We start from the raw sequence: 22779 nt of genomic DNA, 5'->3' as shown, positions 1-22779 counted from the left end.
GCAGGGATTCCATTTTCTTTAAATCAATTTACCAAAACAAGGAATAAAAACGAACTTAAAACAAATTGACTCTGTTTGTCTGTCTTTCTGTCTGTCTCCAGAGGCTGGTGTGTTCCAGGTCTTGTTCTCAGTTTCCCAGCAGGACTTACTCAGCAGGCTGATGCTGTTTGGCAGTGCAGCGACAGTGGACGCAGTCTGTCACTTGAACAGCTGGGGGCGCTGCTCCATCCCCATCCACGCTCTGCAGGTAGGAGGCAACAGTCCTTTCGGTAACACTTTCTATGAAGACTACATCTATAGTGCATTATGAGCGCATTCATAGTGAATTATAATGCTCGTTATAATCAATCATAATGCATTATGACTGCACTCATAAACACATATAAAGCTTCATGATGCACTATATCAACAGTTATAAATATAGCTTATAATGACTTATAAGTCCAAGTGTCTTATGAGTGCTCTTGACTGGTTATAAACTACAGGCTGACTGATGAGGCTTATAATACATTACAACTACTCATACCCCTCTATACACACACCTCAACAATCAATTGTTATAAGGACTCATAGGATGCCATAAGTATAAATAAATGATCAATGTATGCTTTAAGTAAAGTGAGGTTCATATAGACGCATCTATAATGCAGTATAGCTAATTTAAATGCATGAAAATGTGTTACACTTTACTTAACGCCAACAATGAAACATCATGATTAGCTTAAACAATTGATTGTTGAGGTGTGTGTATAGAGGGGTATGAGTAGTTGTAATGTATTATAAGCCTCATCAGTCAGCCTGTAGTTTATAACCAGTCAAGAGCACTCATAAGACACTTGGATTTATAAGTCATTATAAGCTATATTTATAACTGTTGATATAGTGCATCATGAAGCTTTATATGTGTTTATGAATGCAGTCATAATGCATTATGATTGATTATAATGAGCATTATAATTCACTATGAATGCGCTCATAATGCACTATAGATGTAGTCTTCAGAGAAAGTGTTACCGTCCTTTCATTACTGACAGAGGAGACTGTTGTGACGGGACTTATTTTTTAAAACTTTTTCTTAATCCCACTCCTGCCCACACACACATTTATATTCTGACCATGCATACATGGCAGCTCAGAGCAGAACTCTGCAGCTAGTTTCATGCAGTTACCCCTGATAGGAAGTGTGCCGCTGGCTGCAGGAGCTCACTGGCATTCAGGGAAGGCAGACTTTGACTTCACGAAATACATTTTTTTTTTAAAGATAACAACTTTTTAAATATTTTGCAAAGGTTTTGCAAAGTAATACATGTATTAACTATCAAAATAATAGCTTTTACTATTCTGTAGTCTGTTTTATTTATTGCACTGAATTGACAATGTCTACAGAAAAACATTTTAATTACATATTTTTCCTCGTAGAGTGGACATTTTTATCAAGATCTTCTGTCAATGTTATGATGTACATGTAGCCAGGACACACTTCCTATCATCCACCATGTTTCTTGAACATCAGCCCAGTTTTCTGTATTCCTGCTGACAAACAGACAAGCAGACTGAGCTGATAACATGCCCTCCTTGCTGGAAGTAATTTGGATCAAAACAGTCCCTCTACGGTTTCTTTCTCTCTAAAGCGTTTTTTTGTTTTGCAGGCTGGGCTGAAGAACCGCCAGTTGGACACAGTGGATTTCTACCTGAAGAGTAAAGAAAACATCCTGAGCCCTGCTGTCGATCAGTCAGCAGCCCCCACACAGAGCCTAACTGACAGTATGTACACAGACTGTTCATTAAAATGCAGATATAGTGAATTATTTAAGCCTGGAAACAGCTCAGAGACATATTACTGCCTTGACGTTTGTAATCTTTCTTTTTACATATTTCTGCTGAAGTATTTGTTCCACACATGTTCTTGTATATTAAGCTGTTTGTATTGTATTTGTTGTGATACCAGCCGTGCGTAGATTAGGTGATGACCTGTATTGTGTGTGTGTGTGTGTGTGTGTGTGTGTGTGTGTGTGCAGGTGTCCAGGAGTTGTGTCCTGCGTTGGACCTGCTGTGTTCAGCTGTCAGAGATTCAAACAGTGAAGCTCAGAGCCGACAGTTCTCTGAACAGCTGCTCAACATCACCATGACCTTCGTCAACACACAGATCCGCTCAGTCCTGTCCAACACAAACTGTAAGGCTACACACACACACACACACACACACACACCCACCCTCACTCCTCACTCCTGCTCAACACAAATCATGAAACAACCATAGAGTGTATGTGTCCCAGAGATGAACGTGCTTTGGTCCAAAATGTGCATATCAACCCAAGAACAAAAGCAAAAGACCTTGTGAAGATGCTGGCTGAATATAAATATATATAAGTATATAAATAATGGATTGGTTTGTGGCCCGTTGGAAGCATCGAGTTCATCGTTACACTCGTCACCACCTTGTTTCTGATACGGAGAACAGACCATATCTGGACTGTGGAGGAGGAGAGGGATCTGATCACTGACTACAGCCTCTCTACACCTCAACCTGACTGAGAGAAGCTGCTGCTAATTCATGTTAGCGTTAGCTGGGATGTTAGTTTTGGCTAGCACAAAACAAAAACAAAATGTTTGTTACTTACCTCAGAAAACTGAACAGCGACTCCTTGGAGTGTCTGTTAGTCCAACCAAACACTGAACAAGACATTTTTACTGAACAAGACGTTCAAATAAACCTTCATTATTTCACATGTGTGAAAGGGTCAAAGTTATGAGACCAAACCGTAAACGTCTTCTTTTATATCTATATAATGTTATATATAACTTTATTGACACGTTGCCGTGGATACGCATTACTTTGCTTCTCTCCTGATGACGGCTCACCTTGTTAGTGACCTGTCAATCAAAGGTAGCCACGCCCCAAATCATATGATTCTTTATCTTCTATTTTCTTCTAAATGGGGCCATTATTAGAACTATTGACATCAAATTGTCTTGAAGAAGATTTTTTACTAGTGATTGAGACCATAGTGTTGTCCTAAAAAAAATTCTGAGGTAATAAATCAAGTGAGAAGTTTTCTCATTTTGCACTGATATGAATGGACAGAATTTTTTTGCAGCCAAACTTAGCGCCCCCTGCTGGAATTTTCGGTAGAATGCAGCTTAAGGCACTTCCTGGTTTGCCTCCCTGCTCAGACCTGGAGTTTGCCGCCTGGAAACAACACAAACACACCTTTGTCCACAGCTGTATGTGTTAAGTTCATTTAATCGTATTTTCTGAGAGTTAAAGCTGCTCTGTTGTGTCTGCAGACATGGACCCAGGCGTGCAGAGCTGTGTGGATGTTCTGGACCGGTACGTCACCGAACTGAGGACCTATATGAAGAAGTTCCCGTGGACTGCAGGGGGCGACACCTCCAGCACAAACTCTGCAGATTCTGTTCTGGTAGAGGTTGAGAGAGATGAGTGGGAGCAGCTGCCGACAGAGGTGACATTTCCCGATGAAATTTTGCCACAAGACAGAAAAACGTCTCGTTTTTGTGTTCCCTCGTGTCTCATTACTTTAAGTGTGTCTTTCCGCAGGAAGTGGTCCGTCAGTCCATCCTGACCAATCAGATCCCCAGAGCTCAGGCTGTGCTGAGGAGGCAGAGCCGCCCGGAGCAGCACCTGTCGGCTCTGAGGATGGAGGGTCTGCATCAGGCGTTCTCCTGCCTGCAGGGCCGAGACCTGCAGACGGCCAACAAGCTCCTCATCAACATGGTGAGAACACTCAATCAATCAACCAATCAAAGTTCCTCTTTTCTTTTATGCTACATGCAAATTCTCAACTGATTGTTTTCAGGGTTTCAGTGTGAAGAAGCAGCTCCACAGTATCTGCCTGTACACCGACGACAAGGACCTCAGGGAGTTTGTGGTGAGTTTACAGTGAACAGTTTTTTTTTATATTGGTGAAATGACGTAACAAACAAGGTGACATGAGGGACAAATACATTACACCAGGGGTGTCAAACTCAAATACACAGTGGGCCAAAATTTTAAACTTGGACAAAGTCGCGGGCCAACATTGATATTTATTGAAAAAATGGACCTAAACAAGTTCAAACGAAATGGAACAAGCAAAGCTTGATATAACTTAATATTGCAAACATGCAAAATCGAATATCAAATAAAACAAACAAACACATCAATGGCATTCATTTCTTAAATAAAATTTAAATAAAAATCGTATGTCCCTTTATTTTATATGCGGCCTTCTTTAAATTTAAATTTAACAGAGATCTTTTTCCACAGGCTAAAAATAAATGTAAGAATAAAATAACAATAATAAACCAAATGACTAATAATAATATCCTTCAATGAATGTGCAACCATTCAAGCCTTGGACTAGCAAGAAAAAGTGCATAAAGACAACTTTAATTGTTGCTCAGTTTGCTCCACACTGATCTACTGTGTTCAAGCCAAAACACAAGCAGAGCATTCTGGGACTTGTAGTATTATATTTTGGTATTTCCTCGCGGGCCAAATATAATTATACTGCGGGCCAAATTTGGCCCACGGGCCAGAGTTTGACACCTCTGGATTACACCATGTGGACCACAAGTAGAGACAGCAGACATACAGCACAGACAACAACAAAGAAAAACACAAATGAACAACAATGTGCACAGAGGCATCACAGGTGTGTGTGTGTGTGTGTGTGTGTGTGTGTGTATGTGGATGAGAGGCAGATGATATAACATGTATATAAATATATATAACATGGCTCACATATATGTATAACACAATGAAAATAAATAGGCAAACAAAACAAGAAGCACTAATGCGAGAAGAGAGGGAAGAGGAAAGAAAAAGAGAAAATAAATAAGAATAAATAAAATAAATAAGTAAATACATTTAAACAGATTATAGAATTTTTAAAAAAAAATTGCCTTTGGGGCGTCCCAGTGGCTCACACTGGTAGAGCGCTTACCACGAAGGCCTTGCTGCAGCGGACCCGGGTTCGAATCCGGCCTGAGGTCCCTTTGCTGCATGTCTTCCCCTCTGTCTCCCCCTTTCTATCTGTCTATATAATAAAGCATTAAAAATGGCAAAAAAATAATCTTTAAAAAAAAAAAAAATTGCCTTTGTTTTAAATACATGTTTCTTTGTGGTTGACAGTATCTTACCTGTCAGAAGTCAAGTCAAGTCAAACTTTATTTATAGAGCACATTTAAAACAACCGGGGTTGACCAAAGTGCTGTACAGATATCACAGTTGCAGGAAATACGGTAAAAACTAAAATACTAAAATACATAAACACAGTGCAACAATAGAATAAAATAAATTAAAAATATAATAAAATAAATTAAAAATTTAAATAAAATTTTGTTTTTGCAAGATGTCCACTTAAACTTGATTAAAAGCCAGGGAGAAAAAGTGTGTTAGATGAAGTCATACATCTTCACTGTGTACATCATTACAAGTCTTTAAGGCCTCTGATTGTTTGGTTGGTCAGGTGGAGGAGCTGTCAGGGCAGAGTTACTTTCCAGAGGAGGAGATGCAGAGTGTGGCGTTCATAAGGGAAATGGAGAAGTTGGGATCTTTGCCTGCAACCCGCTGCCCTGCTAATACCACATCGAAAAGGTAAAAGTTCTGGTTTTCATCATCAGTGCAGTGTTTCTGCTTGTGTGTCTGTATGTTTAATATGTTCTGTATTAGGCTGTAAATTAATGTTAAAATAGTTATTTTATCATCTCAAGGGCTGGTCAGAAAACTAGCTGGCAAACGCTTTTAATGTGCAGCAGCAACAGAAAATGTTGTAATGCAAATGTAAATTAAAACAGCTCTGATACAACTGTAGTGAACAGTTAGGCTGATATCAGTGAGATTAGTCTGGATTTCTTGCTGCCTTGTTCATGCAACGAAAATTGGGAATGGTGGACTCCGCCACTAACAATGAAAACATCTACAGTATATAGTGAGATAATAACAGAAGGTGAATACATTGAATGGCAGAGAAAGTGCCTGCCATAAATGGCATTAAAAGTGGAGTTTATTTCATGAGAAACTAGAGGATTTTGATTTCAATGCTTGTTTGTTTTAGCAACTAACCGGTAACTAACCAAACACAGCTAACATGACAAAGAATTTTTTTTTTTCGAACCAAAATGATATAAGGAAATGCATATTGAATATTAAGTTAACTGGTTCTTATTTCTATCTTATTACTTAAACGGGGCAGATGCATGTATATGTATAGGGCTTTATGTACTGTATGTGTGTAAATGTTTATATGTTTATGTACATCTGTTTAATGGTGTCAATGTGAGTATGTGTATGAATATGTATATGCATCTAGCCTACGCTGTTTTAGTTTATCTTGTTTATTTTTTTTTCGGTTCGAAAAGAAGAATTAATAAAATGAAAAAAAAAAAATGAAAATATCAGTGTTTTATTTGTAGAATGTTGCTGTTGCTGGTCTTATTGCTGGAGTCTTATTGCTGGATTTATCATAGCGATCTGTGTCTTTTGGGATCAAATAAATTGTAGATCTGGTTTTGTCCTGCAAAAAAAGTTGACCAATGTAACCATAACAACCGAACAACAGAAGTGTCAATGGAGTCAGACAGATTGCACTTTATACTCACAACATAAATTTAATCCTGTCAAAATCTCAGTTTGAGGTAATGGATTATACTGTGGGCTATCTGAACATCTATGCCAGGGGTGTCAAACTCTGGCCCGCGGGCCAAATTTGGCCCACAGTGTAATTTTATTTGGCCCGCGAGGCAATACCAAATTATTATCTTATTATTGTACTATAAAAGCTGACCCGCCGGTATTATACGGCGCATTTACCGCTAATACTAGATTTATTATTGTTATTTTATTTTTAAATGTATTAACCTGTTGAAAAACTATATTTTGATATTTAAATCAGAAGGATGCAAATAGAAAAGAGGCATATGATTTTTATTTAATTTTTATTTAATAAATGAATGACATTGATGTGTTTTTTATTTGAAATTTGATTTTGCATGTCTACACTATTTAGTTATATATTGTATGTTTATAAGCGTTGCTGGTTTTATATTTAATGTTAAAGCAAAACATGTTTGGAATATATTAAAAGGTTTATTTGTTCAATGTTGGCCCGCGATTTTATTCAAGTTTAAAATTTTGGCCCATTGTGTATTTGAGTGTGACACCCCTGATCTATGCCATCTTCTTTAAATAATATAGATTCCTCCTCTCAACCTTCCTTGTTACTCTTTAAAATCTTTCTCTGCATCTAACTCCCCCTGGCCTCTTCTTTAACTCCTCTAAGTCCTCTCTTTCTTCTCCTTTGAACCTCCACTTCCACTCATCTGAGCCTCCTCTTTTGAATTAATCCCGGATGTCTCCTTTTTTTATGTCTTTTTTGAGATGTTTTAACAAGGTCTAATCTCTGTGTTGATCTCATAAAAGCACTGGCTCACCTGGCTCTTTCTCCACAGGGTGGTTCAGATGCTCCGTAGGGAGGAGGGAGGAGGTGAGCTCTTAGAGGAGCTGGTGGGACAGAAGAGGTCTGAAGAGGAGGGGGGACTCTGGAGCAACCTCAGACTGGACTGGGTGAGGAACTGGGACCAGAGCTGCCAGACCGCCATCCTCCTGTCCAGACTGCAACACACAGGTAGACTCCAACAACTTTCTGATCATCAAAGCAGCAACACAGCAGAGATCCCCTAGTTGTTCTTTGTTTGTTTATTGTTTATTGTTTATTGGATTTTGTCACCATGGTGACAACTATTCTTCCTGGGGTCCCTAAAAAGCAAGACACATAACAGTAACATTCACATGCATCATTATACCAGTTTTTTATTGAAATTCAAGCAGTTCACGTCAAATGAACAGCTTGAAAGGGTACAAAGGTAAGTGGTGAACTGCCAGAGGTAAATAAAAAAAGGTAAGGTTAACCAAAACTGAAAAATAATGTACATTTCAGAATTATACAAGTACCGGTAGGCCTTTTTCAGGGAACAAGAAATGGGTTAACAACTTAACTCTATGGGGTCTTGTCCATTTTTGAATTATTTTCATGTCTTTGTAAGTCATTTTGTGTCTTTTTTGGTAATTTTTGTCTTTTTTTAGTCATTTTGTGTCTTTTGGTGTCTTTTTTTGGTCATTTTGTGTCTTTTTTTAGTCCTTTAGCCCAAAATAAAATGTGATTTTGAATCTTTTTTTACTTTCAAAACACTTTTTTTAATGTTGCAAATGTGCATTCATTTCAGAGTACACTGATACATTAAACTGCATCATTTTCAATTAAGTTCTGGAAAAAGTTGGTGTGTTCTAAAACTTTTGACCAGTAGTGTATACACAGATACATTCAGAGATCAGTTCATTAAGAGCTGTCTCTGTACAAGTTTAAACAAAAAAACAAAAAATAAGGCACTCTGCAGCTTTACAGACATCAGTCAACTGAATTTAACCTAATTTCTTGACTCAAAACAGCTTTTTTCGATTCCCTTCTAAATCCTGATTTCTTACACTTAAGGATAAAGCAATACGGAAGTCCATTCCAGTATACAATAGCTCTGTACAATACAGTTCTTTTCAGTGCATTTGATCTTGGTTGGTACTTATAGAGAAAACAGGCTGCTGGGTTTACGCAAAGTACAAATATTATTCTTATAATTATTGGAAGATTTCATGCCCTCAGTTGTCTTTCTTCCTGTGTTTTTGACCCATCAGTGCTGACTTCCTGTGACTCAGCGTTGTTTTGGCATTACCTGACCGCTCTGCACGACCAGCGCCGGGTGATCGGCTGGATCCAGAACGAGGAGACCTCCGGAGAGTCTCGGTGGCCCGAGTTAATCCCTGAGCTGGTGAACAACAACACAGTCTGCAGCAGCTACATGAGGGAGAACATCCTGGACCTGCTGGCCAGGTACAGCAGCACATTTACACCACTGTGACTGTTCATAACTCCACAGATAGTGATCTTTGAAGTTTTGAAAAATACAATAAATGTCCAAGAATCTGTCTTATAAACATTGAACAGTTAATTGACAATTTGACAGTATCAATAAAAACATAAACAGCACTTTGAGGTAAATCTAAAATATTACACCATCCTCTTTTCTAAGGAATAATATCATTATTACAAGATTCGAGCCTGAATAATAAATCGTCCGATATTCGCCTGACATAGACATATTGGTATCCATCAATATTGGTGTATATGTTTTAACATATGCCCCAATTTATAAACTTTTTTACAGAACATATGATGCAGAAAATGATGCGTGGGGCATTTTAGAAATCATGTCATATAGATCTTATGTATTTTTTAATTTATTCTTTATGGTTATAAATTGACTGATACTGAACATACAGTACTGATGTTGATTTATTCTGATTTAATATTATGTGATTTTCTTGGTTATTTCAAAAATTGTTTATAAAATAAAACATAATGTATTTTATTCTTTAATAACGTTATTTGTGTAAGGAAACAGCCTTCTTGTTATATTATATATAACATCTGGTTGTAGGGGCAAGCTTTTATAATACATTTTTTTTATTCAAATAAATTATTGGAAATGTTGGATTCATTAACATCCCAAAAAGATATATTTTATGGGTTCCAGTCACACTGCAAAAAAAAGAAAAGTTGGGTGAACTCAAAATTTCAAGGCAACAAACTTCGATAAAATTTTGGACAATTAAACTAAATATTTTAAGTTTTGTTTTTGAGTTTGCTCAACTCTGAATTTCTCTGGCACGATTGTAACGCCGCTATGAATGTCAGCTAATGTTGTGACCACAATTTTGAGTTAGCATTGATACGCTAATGGCTACTCTTGTAGCTGTAACAAGCAGCGCCGCTAGCATCAGTTAGCCGCAAGCATCAGTTAGCCGCTAGCGTCAGTTAGCCGCTAGCATCAGTTAGCCGCAAGCATCAGTTAGCCACTAGCTTTGGCTAATGACCAAATTTCACAACAAAGAAATAAGAGTTAGCAGAACTATTGTCCCTTGTTGTGAACCCCAACTTAAATATATAAGTAACAACAACTAACTTGTTTTTGAGCAGACAACTGGCTTCCTTTGTTGTGCTAACTTACATTATTGCCCTTAATGTCAGTAATTTATATTTTCAAGTTTTACCAACTTAAATCACTGTTTTAGGCCAAAAAATACAAGTTGGCTTTTTTGCAGTGCACCTCTACCTCCCATTCGGAGCTCCTAACAAAACTTTAAATAAGCTGTTGACTTTGCCTTTTAGTTTTCAAGCTTCCCACATTTTTCATCTGGCCTTATGTCTGTGGTGTTCCTCCAGGAGAGGCCTGTTCATCCCGGAGGAGCTGGCAGACTTGGAGCAGCTGCTGTGGAGGCTGGCTCAGGGTGGAGGGGTGATGTCTTTGGCTCCACCTGTCCCTCAGTACCGCTCCCCGCTGGGCCTGGACCTCCACAGCCTCTTCATCACCTTCTGCTTGGACCACAGCCTGCAGTACCTGCTGTATACCTACCTGGAGCACTACAGGTCAGTGTTTGTCATGTTTTTTAAGGTTGTTTTTCATTAAAGTTAATAAGATGCTGATAATAACAAATAATACTTTTTTTTTTTTTTGTAATTTACTTTTTATTGGTTTTTGAAATGAACAAACAAACAATCAACATCAAGACCTATAGACAAATACAGAAAATATCAAAGAATAAAGTAAAAGTGTACAAAAGGGGATTGGAAAACACCCCAAAATAAATAAATGAATAAATAAAATAAAATAAAAAGGGGAAAGGTACAAAGAAATGAAAGTATTCTGATCGTCCAATCTGAGATTACCTGAAATCCGGTTTTATGGTAGAGATGTATGTAATCCATTTTTGCCAATTTTCAATAAATACCTCTTTTTGTGTTCTTAAATTGAAAGTAATTCTTTCCATTACAAAGATACTGTACACAATATCAATCCATTCATCTGCACTAGGTGCCTCCCTCTTCAGCCATTTCTTTGTTATTGATTTCTTACAGGCCACCAATAATATTCTGAGTAAAAAAACAAATAATACATTTATTTATTTATTTATTTATTTATTTATTAACTTGATTGCCTTTACGCACATTTACAGACAATTAACATCACAAAGGAAAACAAATCAAAACATCTTGAGATTGGGTCTCATCTGTCACACAAATGGCACTGTAAAGGGTATTACACATATTTGATCTGGTTCTGTATTCCAAAAAATAATAATAATAATAAATAAATAAATAAATAAAATTTAAAAAAAGGGCTACATTTATTTTTTATAGCGTTTTTAAAAGGTACTCAAAGGTGCTTAACATAACAGAATCATGACACACACAAACACAAAATGCAGAGAAAACAAAGATGAGATGAGACATTATGAGTTCAGGTCTTGTAAGCTATTTTGAAAAGGTGGTTTTGAGTTTATTTTTGAAGGCGTGGAGTGAGTCTGAATTGCAGATGTGAGTAGGGAGGAGTTCCAGAGTAGATTAGCATCTGAAGATCTGAACTCTGTGTCTGTCCTCAACAGGTTAACACCCAGAAACTGCCCCCCCTTGACCAATCAGAGCCTGTCTGAGAGCCAGCCGTGGTTTGAGATGCTGGTGAAGATCCAGGAGATCACCAGAGATCTGTCAGGTACCAGACTACTGCAGGACTCTCAGTTTGGATGACCCTGAAGAAAGCCACGGGCCGAATTACATTTTTTCTGACAGTTAATTAGTTCTATATATAGTTCAGTGCAATATAGTTCAGTGTTTCTGGAGATTGACCTCTTCAGAGTTTTAATCTCCTCTTTAGAAAAGGGTGAAATTATGTCAGAAACCTCTACTCTGCTTCTACAGCGCTGGTTCGTGTTAGGACAAGTTTTTCTGATAGCCAATTAATTATTTTGGTCAAACTAAAACAAACAAGAATGACAAAAACAAACTATTTCCAGCTATTAAGATGTAACACTTTGATGCTTTTGTCTTTACTAGTGCAGCGCCCGTAGGAAGTATGTATTGTTAGCATGCTAATCGTGAGATAGCACATTATGCAGTATGCTGCACTAAAAGTACATAAACATGAACCCAATTAGCTGATATGCGTACTATATTGCATGTAAGTATCTCATATCAAATGATTATGGGCATTACGCTAAGCAACATGAATGTCATCCCTGAATTACATAGTAATGCAACATAAGAAGTGAATAAAGCTAAATCTCCGCTTAGCATGCTAATCGTGAATAACAGAATTTGCACATTACATGCAGACCACTACAACGTCTGCAACTCCATAACACACTTACTTTTCATAAGGTACGACACCATCCAGCACATACACATTGAACATTGATATTCGCTGGAAACTATTTTAATATTATGGGAAAATTGAACCTTGTAGCGCACTTTAAAACTCTGAAACATAGGTAGGCTAAATAGACTTCCAGATGAGATGAGTCAGGGTGTAAATCCAGAGTGAATTGTGTTACTGACCAGGTGTAGGCCTATCACACAATGGGGCGGAGCTCCACTAAAAGGCGTCTGATCAGAAACAGTGCAATGCCGAAACAGATCCTACGTAAATAATGATGATATTTTGAAAAGTGAATTAAAAAATCTTCAAAATCGAGGATGCACACCTTCGTGCCATGCACAAGCCACATACGAAATTTTAGGTCAGTCTGACTAACGGTCAGAGAGATATACCCTAGACACACACACACACACACACACACACAGATACTTCTTGCTTTTATAGATATATATTATTGTAAATTGAATCTCTTCTGATTCTGAATTTTCTGAGTATTTGAAAAAATATAGTTTTTAGATTAATTGATGATCATAAGTAAATCATGAATTGTGGTTTTATGCTGACTTCAATTTAGCTACTTTCATTTAATTTTAATCTAATAAAAGACAAACATAACACGCTGTACTGAATGCCATTTTTGCTATTGAAGATTTCTCAATATATTTCGTTTCATTTCCTGAAGTACATTCAATGTTAAAGGAAGCTTTACACCTGCTGAGTTCTGCATAACTGTAAACTGTCTGTGTCTCTGTACCAGATCCAGGTCTGGTCTTCCAGGCCAGTTTAACCAGTTCTCAAGTGCTGTTACCAGGCAGCCAGGCGTCTCTCAGCAGTCTGCTGCTGGAAGGACACAGTCTGCTGGCTCTGGCTGCCATCATGTTCGCCCCTGGAGGAATAGACCAGGTAAAAAAGTCTGATCCCAGCAGGACATGTGGATATTTATAGAGTAGTAGCAAGTGGAATAATCAGTCACAGGTTGAAATTATTGATATTGATCAGCTTGACTTTTTTTTTTTTTTTGGCCCACCACCATCCCCCCACTTTTGGAGGACAACTTTATTTTTATTTACATAACAAGAAAAGGTCAAACAACTTAAACAGAAAATAAGGTAAAAAATTTAAAAGATAAAAATAAAGAGTAGATATTAACAACACCAGTTGTTGTTTACGTTGATTTCTGATAGTTAATAGGTATGAGGAGGGTTATTGTGTGGCCATAAATATATGCTGATAAGCAAATCAGCAGACAGACAGACAGACAGACAGACAGACAGACAGACAGACAGACAGACCAATGGGGGAATTTTATGTAAATGCTACAGATGCGTATGTGTGTGTGTGAGTGTGTGTGTGTGAGTGTGTGTGAAAGTGTGTGTGTACTTTGTATTTATAAGTGTTTGTATATATATGTGGATATTTCAGGGTGAAAAAGGAGATGTGTTCGATCAGCTTGACTTTTATTGTTGTAATTAATTACCATCACTGGTAACCAATTTCCTTTGAAAAATATACCTTTTTAATGATTTTTTCAGTACTGTCAAATTATGGAGAAAAATATGAAGAAATAACAACAAAGGGAAGATGTTAATCCCTGTTAACATCAGTCTTTGTTAGCTTTGTTCTTGAACAGTCCTCTATGTGCTCCCTGTGTGCAGGTGGTGGTTCAGGGTGAAAGGTCGGGCAGGTCAGAGAGGGTAGTTGACCCCCAGGTCCTGAAGATGGCGCTGGCTGCTCACCCCAAACTGAGGGCAGCCCTGTTCCCCGCCGGGCCCCGAGGAAACAGCCCGTCCTCTGACATCTCCGTCTACCACCTCCTGCAGGTGAGCTCACACCTATCAGCTGTGCTCCTCATTAAAATACTCCACTAACAGGAGCCGGTAAGCACCCTGTTCATCCTGTCATCATGCTGCTCTTCTCCCGCAAAGCTGGTCTTAATGAGCCCTCTAACATTCTGTCATTCTGCTTGTTGCTGATGAGAACAGTCCTCTGGTGAAATACAATCACATTTTAGCCTGTCATTTTGGAAGTCAAGTTAAAAAGCACATTCTGTTGTTGGTGTGTTTCCAGGCGCTCCATCCTCTGGACCCATCCAGGCTGTTCGGCTGGCAGGTGGCAAACACTCTCAGCTCCACCGGTAAGCTCTGAAAACCAGCATCACGCTCAGATGAAAAAACGCCTTCTTAGGCCCCGTTCACACGAGGACGGTCTGAACAGAAGACGCAAAAGTGGCGTCGCGTCTTCACTTTTTATTCCTCATTTAGACGAGCATTTTCGGGAGGAAATCTGCTGCATACGGTGACGCAAAAGTGTGTGAAAGTCGATTGTATGCAGCCAGGCGGCATCACTTAAAGCGATCGGTTAGGTTGGCCCCTAACCGAAGGGTTGGTGGTTCGATCCCTGACCATCGCAGCCTACATGTCGAAGTATCCTTGAGCAAGATACTGAACCCCAAATTGCTCTCGATGTGCTGTGTTCATCAGTGTGTGAATGAATTCCCAATGGTGGCAGGTGGGACCGTTTAGGGTAGCCTCTGCCACCAGTATGAATGTGTGTGTGAACGGGTGAATGAGCGCAGTCTGTAGTGTAAAGCGATTTGAGTGGTCGCAAAGCAACTAGAAAAGCGCTATATAAGTGCAGGTCCATTTACCATTTTGGATGCAGCAATTGGTCGGAGGCGAGCCAGACGGCTGTGAACGAGACCTGGGAGATCTAGTGATGGTGGAGAACTTTGTGGAAGGAGTAGCTGATGAAAATGTGTGGCGTGAAAACTTCTGCATGCCCAAAGATGCTCTTATCGCTTTAAGTGATGCTGCCTGGCTGCATACAATCCAAATCCACACACTTTTGCGTCACCGTATGCACGCAGATTTCCTCCCAAAAACGCTCGTCTAAACGCGGAATAAAAAGTAAAGACGTGACACCACTTTTGCGTCTTCTGTTCAGACCGTCCTCATGTAAACGTAGCCATGGTCTTGAGAGAAATGTCTCAACAACTGTTGGAAGGATAACCATGTGATTCAGTTCAGACATTCATGTTTCCTCAGGGTGAATTGTAAAAACTTTGGTGATCCTCTGACTTTTCTTCCAGTGAAATTTTGAGGTCAACATTTTAATGTGACCAATACTTTGTGCTAAGGAGCGTATCCGCATTCAATAGCTCAATATCCTAACAATATGACACAATCAAGGGTTTTATATTCTTAGCAATGGTTCGGTTATGAAATCACTCACCTGCAGCTTATAGCTTATTAATGCTATACTCTTTATAGTCAAAGCACAAGCATATTAGTATGCTGACATTAGCATTTAGCTTAAAGCACCAATGTGTCTGAGTACAGCCTCTCAGAGCTGCTAGCATTGTTGTAGACTACTAGACTTGTTAATTATTTTAATGGAATTGCTTTGACATGCTTTTATCTGATGTGTATTCAGATTCTGTTCTTGTTTCAATAGTATACTACGTGAAACATTTTTATTGTTGTATCTTAGTGGCAGTTGCACTTAGTTGACTTTTCTCACAAAATGATAAATAAGAGCACAAAAACAAAGCTCAAGGACCCGTGGTCTACAGCAGCTATTCTCAACCTTTGGGCCTCGACCCCAACTGGGGTTGCAAGATGATTTCTGGGGGTCGCCAAATCATTTTGGAAGTCAGCTCTGTCTCCACTGTGTTAAAGTGTTCATGTGTTAAGGTCTTTTTTGGGCCATTTTGTGTCTTTTTTTTTATCTTTGTGTCTTTACACACTCAGGAGGTCAGAATGGACCTTTAAACTTATAGCAAAGGACTTAGATTAAAAGTAACAATAAAAATATAATAAAAAAATATATAAATGCACAGACAGAGAGATGTTTTAGTTGTTGTCTGCTTCATTATTTGTCCAAAATTCATCGTATCAACTGAGTTTGTATGATCTGAACTGTGTGTGTGAGATTCTGTTCAGTGACAACATTCATGTTAAATTGGGGGTCGCGACTCAAAAAGGTTGAGAACTACTGGTCTACAGGTGTGTGCGTTAATCTTATTCTGATTGTCTTCCACAGAAACGTCAGAGCTGCCTCATTTCTCCAGCCCTCACCTGGTCAACAGGTTTGCGCTGGTGGAGAACCTGGACTATTTATATTACCTCCGTCATGGCCGACCATCCTTTGCATACGCCACCTTCCTCATCCAGCAGCTGGGTGGCTGTAGTGACGTCACACTGGTGTGAGTAGGAGACACTTAACTACACTGATTCAGATCACGAAACTGGAGATTTCTGCTACACGTGTGTAATTTGTGTTTGTGTTTGTGTTTGTGCATGTTTCAGACTGCAGCAGGCCTGTCAGCAGGTGTGCAGGTTGGCCCTGCAGTGGTTTAATGTGCCATCCGTGTCATCAGCGGCCGTTTGTTTCTTTGAGCTCCTGGGAGTCTGCAGCCTCAAGCTGAGAGTCGATATCAGAGTCATGAACACCATCCTGCAGCACTGGAACCAACACAACGCACACACCTCTCCGACACAGCATCTACAGACTCTGGGTAAACACCAGTGGTGTCAACAATAATCGATTCGGCGATGCATCGCAATGCGGGGCATGCACGATTCAGCATCGATGCGGCAAAGTGCCATAATCGATTATGTTTATTTCCTGTCCTCCATTGGAAAGTTGTGGGGGACAGGGTGGGAATTCCCCACACTCTGGCCTTTATGCCCTGTGAAAAAATGTTCAATTTATGGCCAAGGTGGCCTTTGCGCCCCTGTCAAAGTTCCAGTAAACACAACGCTAACCCGACCCACTCCCCGTCCTTCGAGAAGTGTGCGCATCAACACATGGCTCATTTGAATATTCTAATGAGCCATGTGTTGATGCAGCACAGGTAAGCTAGCGGGACAAGCTGTTTTGATATGTTGTGACTGAAGTATGTGGTAGTATTTGACAGAACTTAACATTTACGTTTTTATAGAAAGTACTATTGATAGGTAATTACCATTGTATTAGCCTATTTATAGTCGACTCGTTAACGTTACATTTTTGCGTCATGAAAACTAGCGATAGCTAGCTAGGTGGGATAGCGATAACGTCCTCCCTACCTCGACATTTAGCTAATGTAAATTTCACCTCAGCAGGTTCCTTTTTTATGGCAGGAGGAGGCATTTCTCTTTCCTTACTTTTAGATGAACTCAGGCAAGAGATTCATTTTGCCATCTTTTCTAGATATAGCCAATAAAATCTATTGTTATTAGGCCTATCTGACTGCTTGTATTGCCTCATGACTGACAAAAAATGTCCCTTGTTGTGTGCAGTATAATTGTGATCGTAGAATCGAATTGAATCGAATCGTTACCTGGTGAATCATAATCGAATCGAATTGTGAGGGCAGTGCCAATGCACACCCCTAGTAAACACAACACACACTCTACTGCAACACAGCATCGACACACTCTGGGTTAACATCTAACTGTTGTCTAAAGGTCTGAAGCTGGCAGAGGCGGAGCCTGCAGCAGCAGAGGAGCTGATTGGCTACCTGGAAGCTGCAGTGACAGACAGCCTGGAGCAGAAGGGCATCAGCAGGTTAGCCCTCTCTGCACGCGATGATGTCATCATAAGCCTTTACATTTTAGTCTTTTCTGTCATTCTAGTATCTTGTTAGATACTAGATCTACTAGATATCAGAATTGCAAATTCATTATTTATCTTTGTTTAATCTTTTATCAAGCTACTCTTAATTTTAAAATATTATCTACCACAGCGAAAACCAGACCTTTCTTTTGACCTGGCTTATATTTGAGATAGGCCTTTATTCTGAAATGATCCTGTTTTATTTGTGTATTTCATCATATCTTAAAAATACGTTTCTGTGTTTTTATTGTTTTGCTCCTATTTTTATTTACTATTAAAACATTTTTAATACAAACTAATTTAACCAAACATGTACACTACCGGTCAAAAGTTTTAGAACACCCCATTTTTTCCAGTTTTTTATTGAAAATCAAGCAGTTCAAGTCAAATCAACAGCTTGAAAGGGTACAAAGGTAAGTGGTGAACGGCCAGAGGTAAATAAAAAAAGGTAAAATATAACGTACATTTCAGAATTATACAAGTAGGCCTTTTTTCAGGGAACAAGAAATGGGTTAACAACTTAACTCTATGGAGTCTTGGGCTATTTTGTCCATTTTTGAATTCTTTTCATGTCTTTGTAAGTCATTTTGTGTCTTTTTTTGGTCATTTTGTGTCTTTTTTTAGTCCTTTAGTCCAACATAAAATGTGATTTTGAATCTTTTTTTTTTTTACTTTCAAAACACTATCATGCTCAATAAAGAATTTTAAATGTTGCAAATGTGCATTAATTTCAGAGTACACTGAGACATTAAACTGCATCATTTTCAATTAAATTCTGGAAAAGTTGGTGTGTTCTAAAACTTTTGACCAGTAGTGTATATATATAAGAATCTGCGTGTGTGTGTGTTAGGTCGTCCTACGAGGCGTCTCAGGAGTGGGCGTTGCCTGTTCAGTTCTGTCAGCTCCACAGTCTGAAGCTCAGCTCTGTTTACCCCGCCCACTGCACTGATGACGGACAGTTCATCCATTTCCTGTTGTTTGTCCAGCTGCACAACTTCCCACCACAGCAGGTGAATACAGCATCGACTGTACAACATCCTTACATTAAAGCTCTGTCAGAGCATCACCAACACTCATTAGCACCACCATTGTTACTGCAGTCTTTCACTAGTTTTTAGCCTGCATTTAGGCACATCCAGGTAGGACTCATTTGCAGACCTCAGAGCTTTAGGATTTAAAAGATCCTTCACTCCTAAAACCAATCATGCTGTCTAATTCATCAATAATTTACAGAAGAGCTAACAGACTAACTGAATTTCCCCTTGGGGATAACAAAGTAATTTTGATTTGATGTGATATTTGGGTTTTCTTCCAGGTGAGGTCGTTGGCAGCTCAGTTTGGTCCTGCCCTACAGGCCCACCTGAGTCTGGCATTTCAGGACCTTCAGGTGTACAGTCAGAGAAGGTGGCTCTGTGGCTCTGAGGAGCAGTCAGGGTCTCTGAACAAGGAGGTGGCCCCTGGGAGCCGGGAGAACCCCAGGGATCTGTTCCAGGTCCTCCTGCAGAGCCAGGAGGAAGCGGCTCCCTGCAGGTACCTGCTGCAGGAGGCGCTTCTGCAACGCTGCCCAACATTAGCTGTTATGGCTGCCTGTCAACAGGTAAGTCTGTAAAGAAACAGATTCTGCACAATGATGTTAGAAATGCTAATCACTAACTATCACTGTCACACCAACAGGGGGCGGAGCTGCTGCCATGCCTCTGTGTGTGGGTGTTGACCTCCGTTGATGATGTCACAGCTGGGGAAGGCACCTCCCACCTGGTCGAAGCTCCCCAGCACCATGAGTGGACCCTGCATGACCTGTCAATCATCTGGAGGACACTGCTGGGGCGGGGCCAGGTCAGGCCCCTGCTCCGAGGCTTTGAACTCTTCCAGAGGGTAAAAACCTGAGATGATGTGAAAAAAACAAGATATTGAAAATTATACTAGAGAGAGAGTTTTGAATATATCAGTGCACCACAGTGTTGTTGTTTTTTTGAGGAGCATTAGATGTTTGAAGGCCTTACTCATTCAGATGAGGGGCTGTATGGAAGAGTTCAGAAAGGATGATACACACTATATCAGAGCTGCTTCCTTCATACTATATTAGGACAGTATATTTCCACACTGCAGTCTTGCCAGGAAGAAACAGCTTTTCTCACAGAATATATTACATTTTTTATTTTGGAAACACTGTTAATATGCAGTATATTGCATAAGAAAAATCATATTAGCTCCTTGACTGGACCTTCAGGGATTTATCTTTTTTTCCCACTTGAATGTTGAAAGTCAAACATAATATCTGGCTTGTCTTGGTGGATTCTTTCAAGTTTTATATTCAGATTTTTGAATGTATTCTACCTAATTTTCATTAAGGTCAGATGATTATTGCATAAAAGGAAAGAGATTAAAGATGATTTTGCTTGATTGATAAATCAATAACCGATATCTTCTGTTTGTCTCTCAGGACTGTCCTCTGGTGTTGGTGTTACGGATGTTTGAGTTGTGTTGTGACTACAGGAACTTCTCTGAGGCCAAAGCAAAGTTGTTGGACTTTCAGAGGACCCTCATCACTGTAAGTCAACAACAGTATTAAAAACTGAACAGCACTTTTCCAAAAATCAGTTTGCAGAGGCTTAAAACCTGCTTAACCCTTTGATGCACAACATATTGACCCCCCCTTCTAATGCACAACATGGGTCACAAATTACCCGCATTAATATCTCATGTTATTTAATGCTGCTGTGTGTTTCTGTGCTCTTGTGATCTTTTGATATCAACTTATTTTATAATAAATAAAAAATTAATATTCCAAGTATTCTTTAAATATCTTGTTTTTGAGAACAACAGATCATTATTTCCATTTTGCTTCTCATACTTTATGAAGAAAAACGTTTTTGTATTATTACATAGCTAACTACTTGGCTAAGTAGCTTGCTAAGCTAACTACTTAACCAAGAAGTTAGCTAAGTAGTTAGCATAGCAAGCTACTTAGCCAAGAAGTTAGCTAAGCAGTTAGCTTAGCAAGCTACTTAGCTAAAAAATGGATATGGGTCATTTTTCACCCATGTTGTGCATTAGATGTAGCCTGGGTATACCCAGACTGCCTTGCGCGCTCGAATTTAATTTCGAACTGTGGCGGGGTCTGGAAACTAGCAAGGATTCTTAGCCCTGTTTTAGGGATCCAATCACAGAGCGGGGAGGGACGGCAAGACGATGACGCGTACTACTCGGCACTTGGAAGCTTGTAGTTTTCTTCCGGATCCAACATGGCTGCTGCAGACGCGAAACTCTCTTTAGCTGTAGATGGTGTTTTAAATAGTTTAGAGCGAAAGTTGAAAGGCGAAAGGTCTCTCGGCGGCTCCGCTGTCCCCCGGCTGGTAGCGAGATCACTGGTAGCGGGGCTATTAGCAGAATGACATGAGGGGGAATAAAGTAAAAAAAATAAATAAAAAATAAATAATCTTGCAGAAAGCGAGAACTGGAGGAGCAACGCAGCAAACAACACTCTCTCACAGACACACACACAACAAACATCCATTTCTGTTGCTCTACTACGTCATCTGGTATAACTGATCTGATTGGCTAAGAGCTACCTACAGACGCTTTTGATAGACATTCTAAGCGCCCAATAAACGGCTCCGGAGGATCGTAAACCACGCCTCCTCTACGGAGAAAAGCATTGAAGGTGTCCAGACCTAATCTCCAATGAGATTTGGTCTGGTGTTAGCCAGGTTACATTAGAAGAGTAGTGACACAAAGAGGGATTTTATAAAAAAAAAAAAAATTAGGATGTTTGATGATCAAAAACAAACTAATTGAGGGAAACCTGGAATACTGAATGATGAAAATAATTCATTGTAAAGATATAGAACATAAAAACTCTGTCGGGTCACTTTAGACCCATGTTGTGCATCAAAGGGTTAAGATAATGCAGGTAGGTCTTAAGTATGAAAGCAGCATTCATCTCTCTAATCTGCATCTTCTCTTCTTTACTGATATAGCTGAGAAACGGAGGCCCAGCACCTTCCGGTGGCCTCCCGCTGCAGTGGGTGGAGAGCCAGGCATCAGTGCTGCTCCTCACGATGCTGCAGCGCTGCTCCTCACAGTACGACCTCCACCGGCTGCTGCAGCTGCTGGCTGATGTCGACAAACTCCTCAAATCAAACGGTGAGATCTGGAGTCTTTTCAAAAAATTGTCAGAATCTGTCAGATACAGCTCAGGAGCCCACCTCTTGATTACCACCTTGACAAACCAATTTCATTCAGCTACAGTACAGGCCAAAAGTTTGGACACACCCATCTCATTCAATGCGTTTTTCTTTATTTTCATGACTATTTACATTGTAGATTCTCACTGAAGGCATCAAAACTATGAATGAACACATATGGAATTATGTACTTAACAAAAAAGTGTGAAACAACTGAAAACATGTCTTGTATTTTAGATTCCTCAAAGTAACCACCCTTTGCTTACTAGAATATAAGACATGTTTTCAGTTATTTCACACTTTTTTGTTAAGTACATAATTCCACATGTGTTCATTAATAGTTTTGATGAATTTACAATGTCAATAGTCATGAAAATAAAGGTAAAACATTGAATGAGAAGGTGTGTCCAAACTTTTGGCCTGTACTGTACATCACACCAAAACATCCCGTTTTTTAAAATGATTTTGAATGTGATACAAGATTAATTGTTTTTGTGCATGCATGTAGGTCCAGACTTCAGGAAATTGAGTCAGCTCAGTCAGTTGCTGCAGGGGTCAGAGGTCAGCTTGTCTCCCAGGCTGCTGCAGTGCAGTTCTCCGTCCGTCCAGCAGGAGGAGTTCCAGGCTGCAGTTGATGCTCTGCAGGCCAGGGGGCGCTTCAGCCAGGCCAGGCAGGTCGCCCTGCTGGCTGGCCTTCCCATCCACCGCCTGCTGCTCAACCAGGTCT

The 22779-nt window shown here is 39.5% G+C and overlaps 1 protein-coding gene across 1 annotated transcript in view; it reads left to right on the top strand.

Moving 5' to 3' along the window:
• The window catches only part of spg11 (SPG11 vesicle trafficking associated, spatacsin), a 42451-nt gene that overhangs the window by 7040 nt on the left and 12632 nt on the right, over window positions 1-22779 (top strand). The window contains exons 7-29 of the mRNA XM_059334891.1: window positions 102-247; window positions 1650-1764; window positions 2019-2174; window positions 3289-3464; window positions 3560-3736; window positions 3819-3890; window positions 5472-5599; window positions 7453-7628; window positions 8690-8885; window positions 10278-10481; window positions 11498-11604; window positions 13025-13170; window positions 13923-14087; window positions 14335-14401; window positions 16309-16471; window positions 16575-16783; window positions 17718-17817; window positions 18716-18875; window positions 19181-19462; window positions 19540-19740; window positions 20309-20416; window positions 21846-22011; window positions 22561-22775. Coding sequence (XP_059190874.1) covers window positions 102-247; window positions 1650-1764; window positions 2019-2174; window positions 3289-3464; window positions 3560-3736; window positions 3819-3890; window positions 5472-5599; window positions 7453-7628; window positions 8690-8885; window positions 10278-10481; window positions 11498-11604; window positions 13025-13170; window positions 13923-14087; window positions 14335-14401; window positions 16309-16471; window positions 16575-16783; window positions 17718-17817; window positions 18716-18875; window positions 19181-19462; window positions 19540-19740; window positions 20309-20416; window positions 21846-22011; window positions 22561-22775 — 3635 coding nt within the window. The remainder of the gene's footprint in view (window positions 1-101; window positions 248-1649; window positions 1765-2018; window positions 2175-3288; window positions 3465-3559; window positions 3737-3818; window positions 3891-5471; window positions 5600-7452; window positions 7629-8689; window positions 8886-10277; window positions 10482-11497; window positions 11605-13024; window positions 13171-13922; window positions 14088-14334; window positions 14402-16308; window positions 16472-16574; window positions 16784-17717; window positions 17818-18715; window positions 18876-19180; window positions 19463-19539; window positions 19741-20308; window positions 20417-21845; window positions 22012-22560; window positions 22776-22779) is intronic.

This window comes from Centropristis striata, chromosome 6, assembly GCF_030273125.1.
Source record: "Centropristis striata isolate RG_2023a ecotype Rhode Island chromosome 6, C.striata_1.0, whole genome shotgun sequence".
NCBI lineage: Eukaryota > Metazoa > Chordata > Actinopteri > Perciformes > Serranidae > Centropristis > Centropristis striata.
This window is presented reverse-complemented; position numbering and strand designations above follow the sequence as displayed.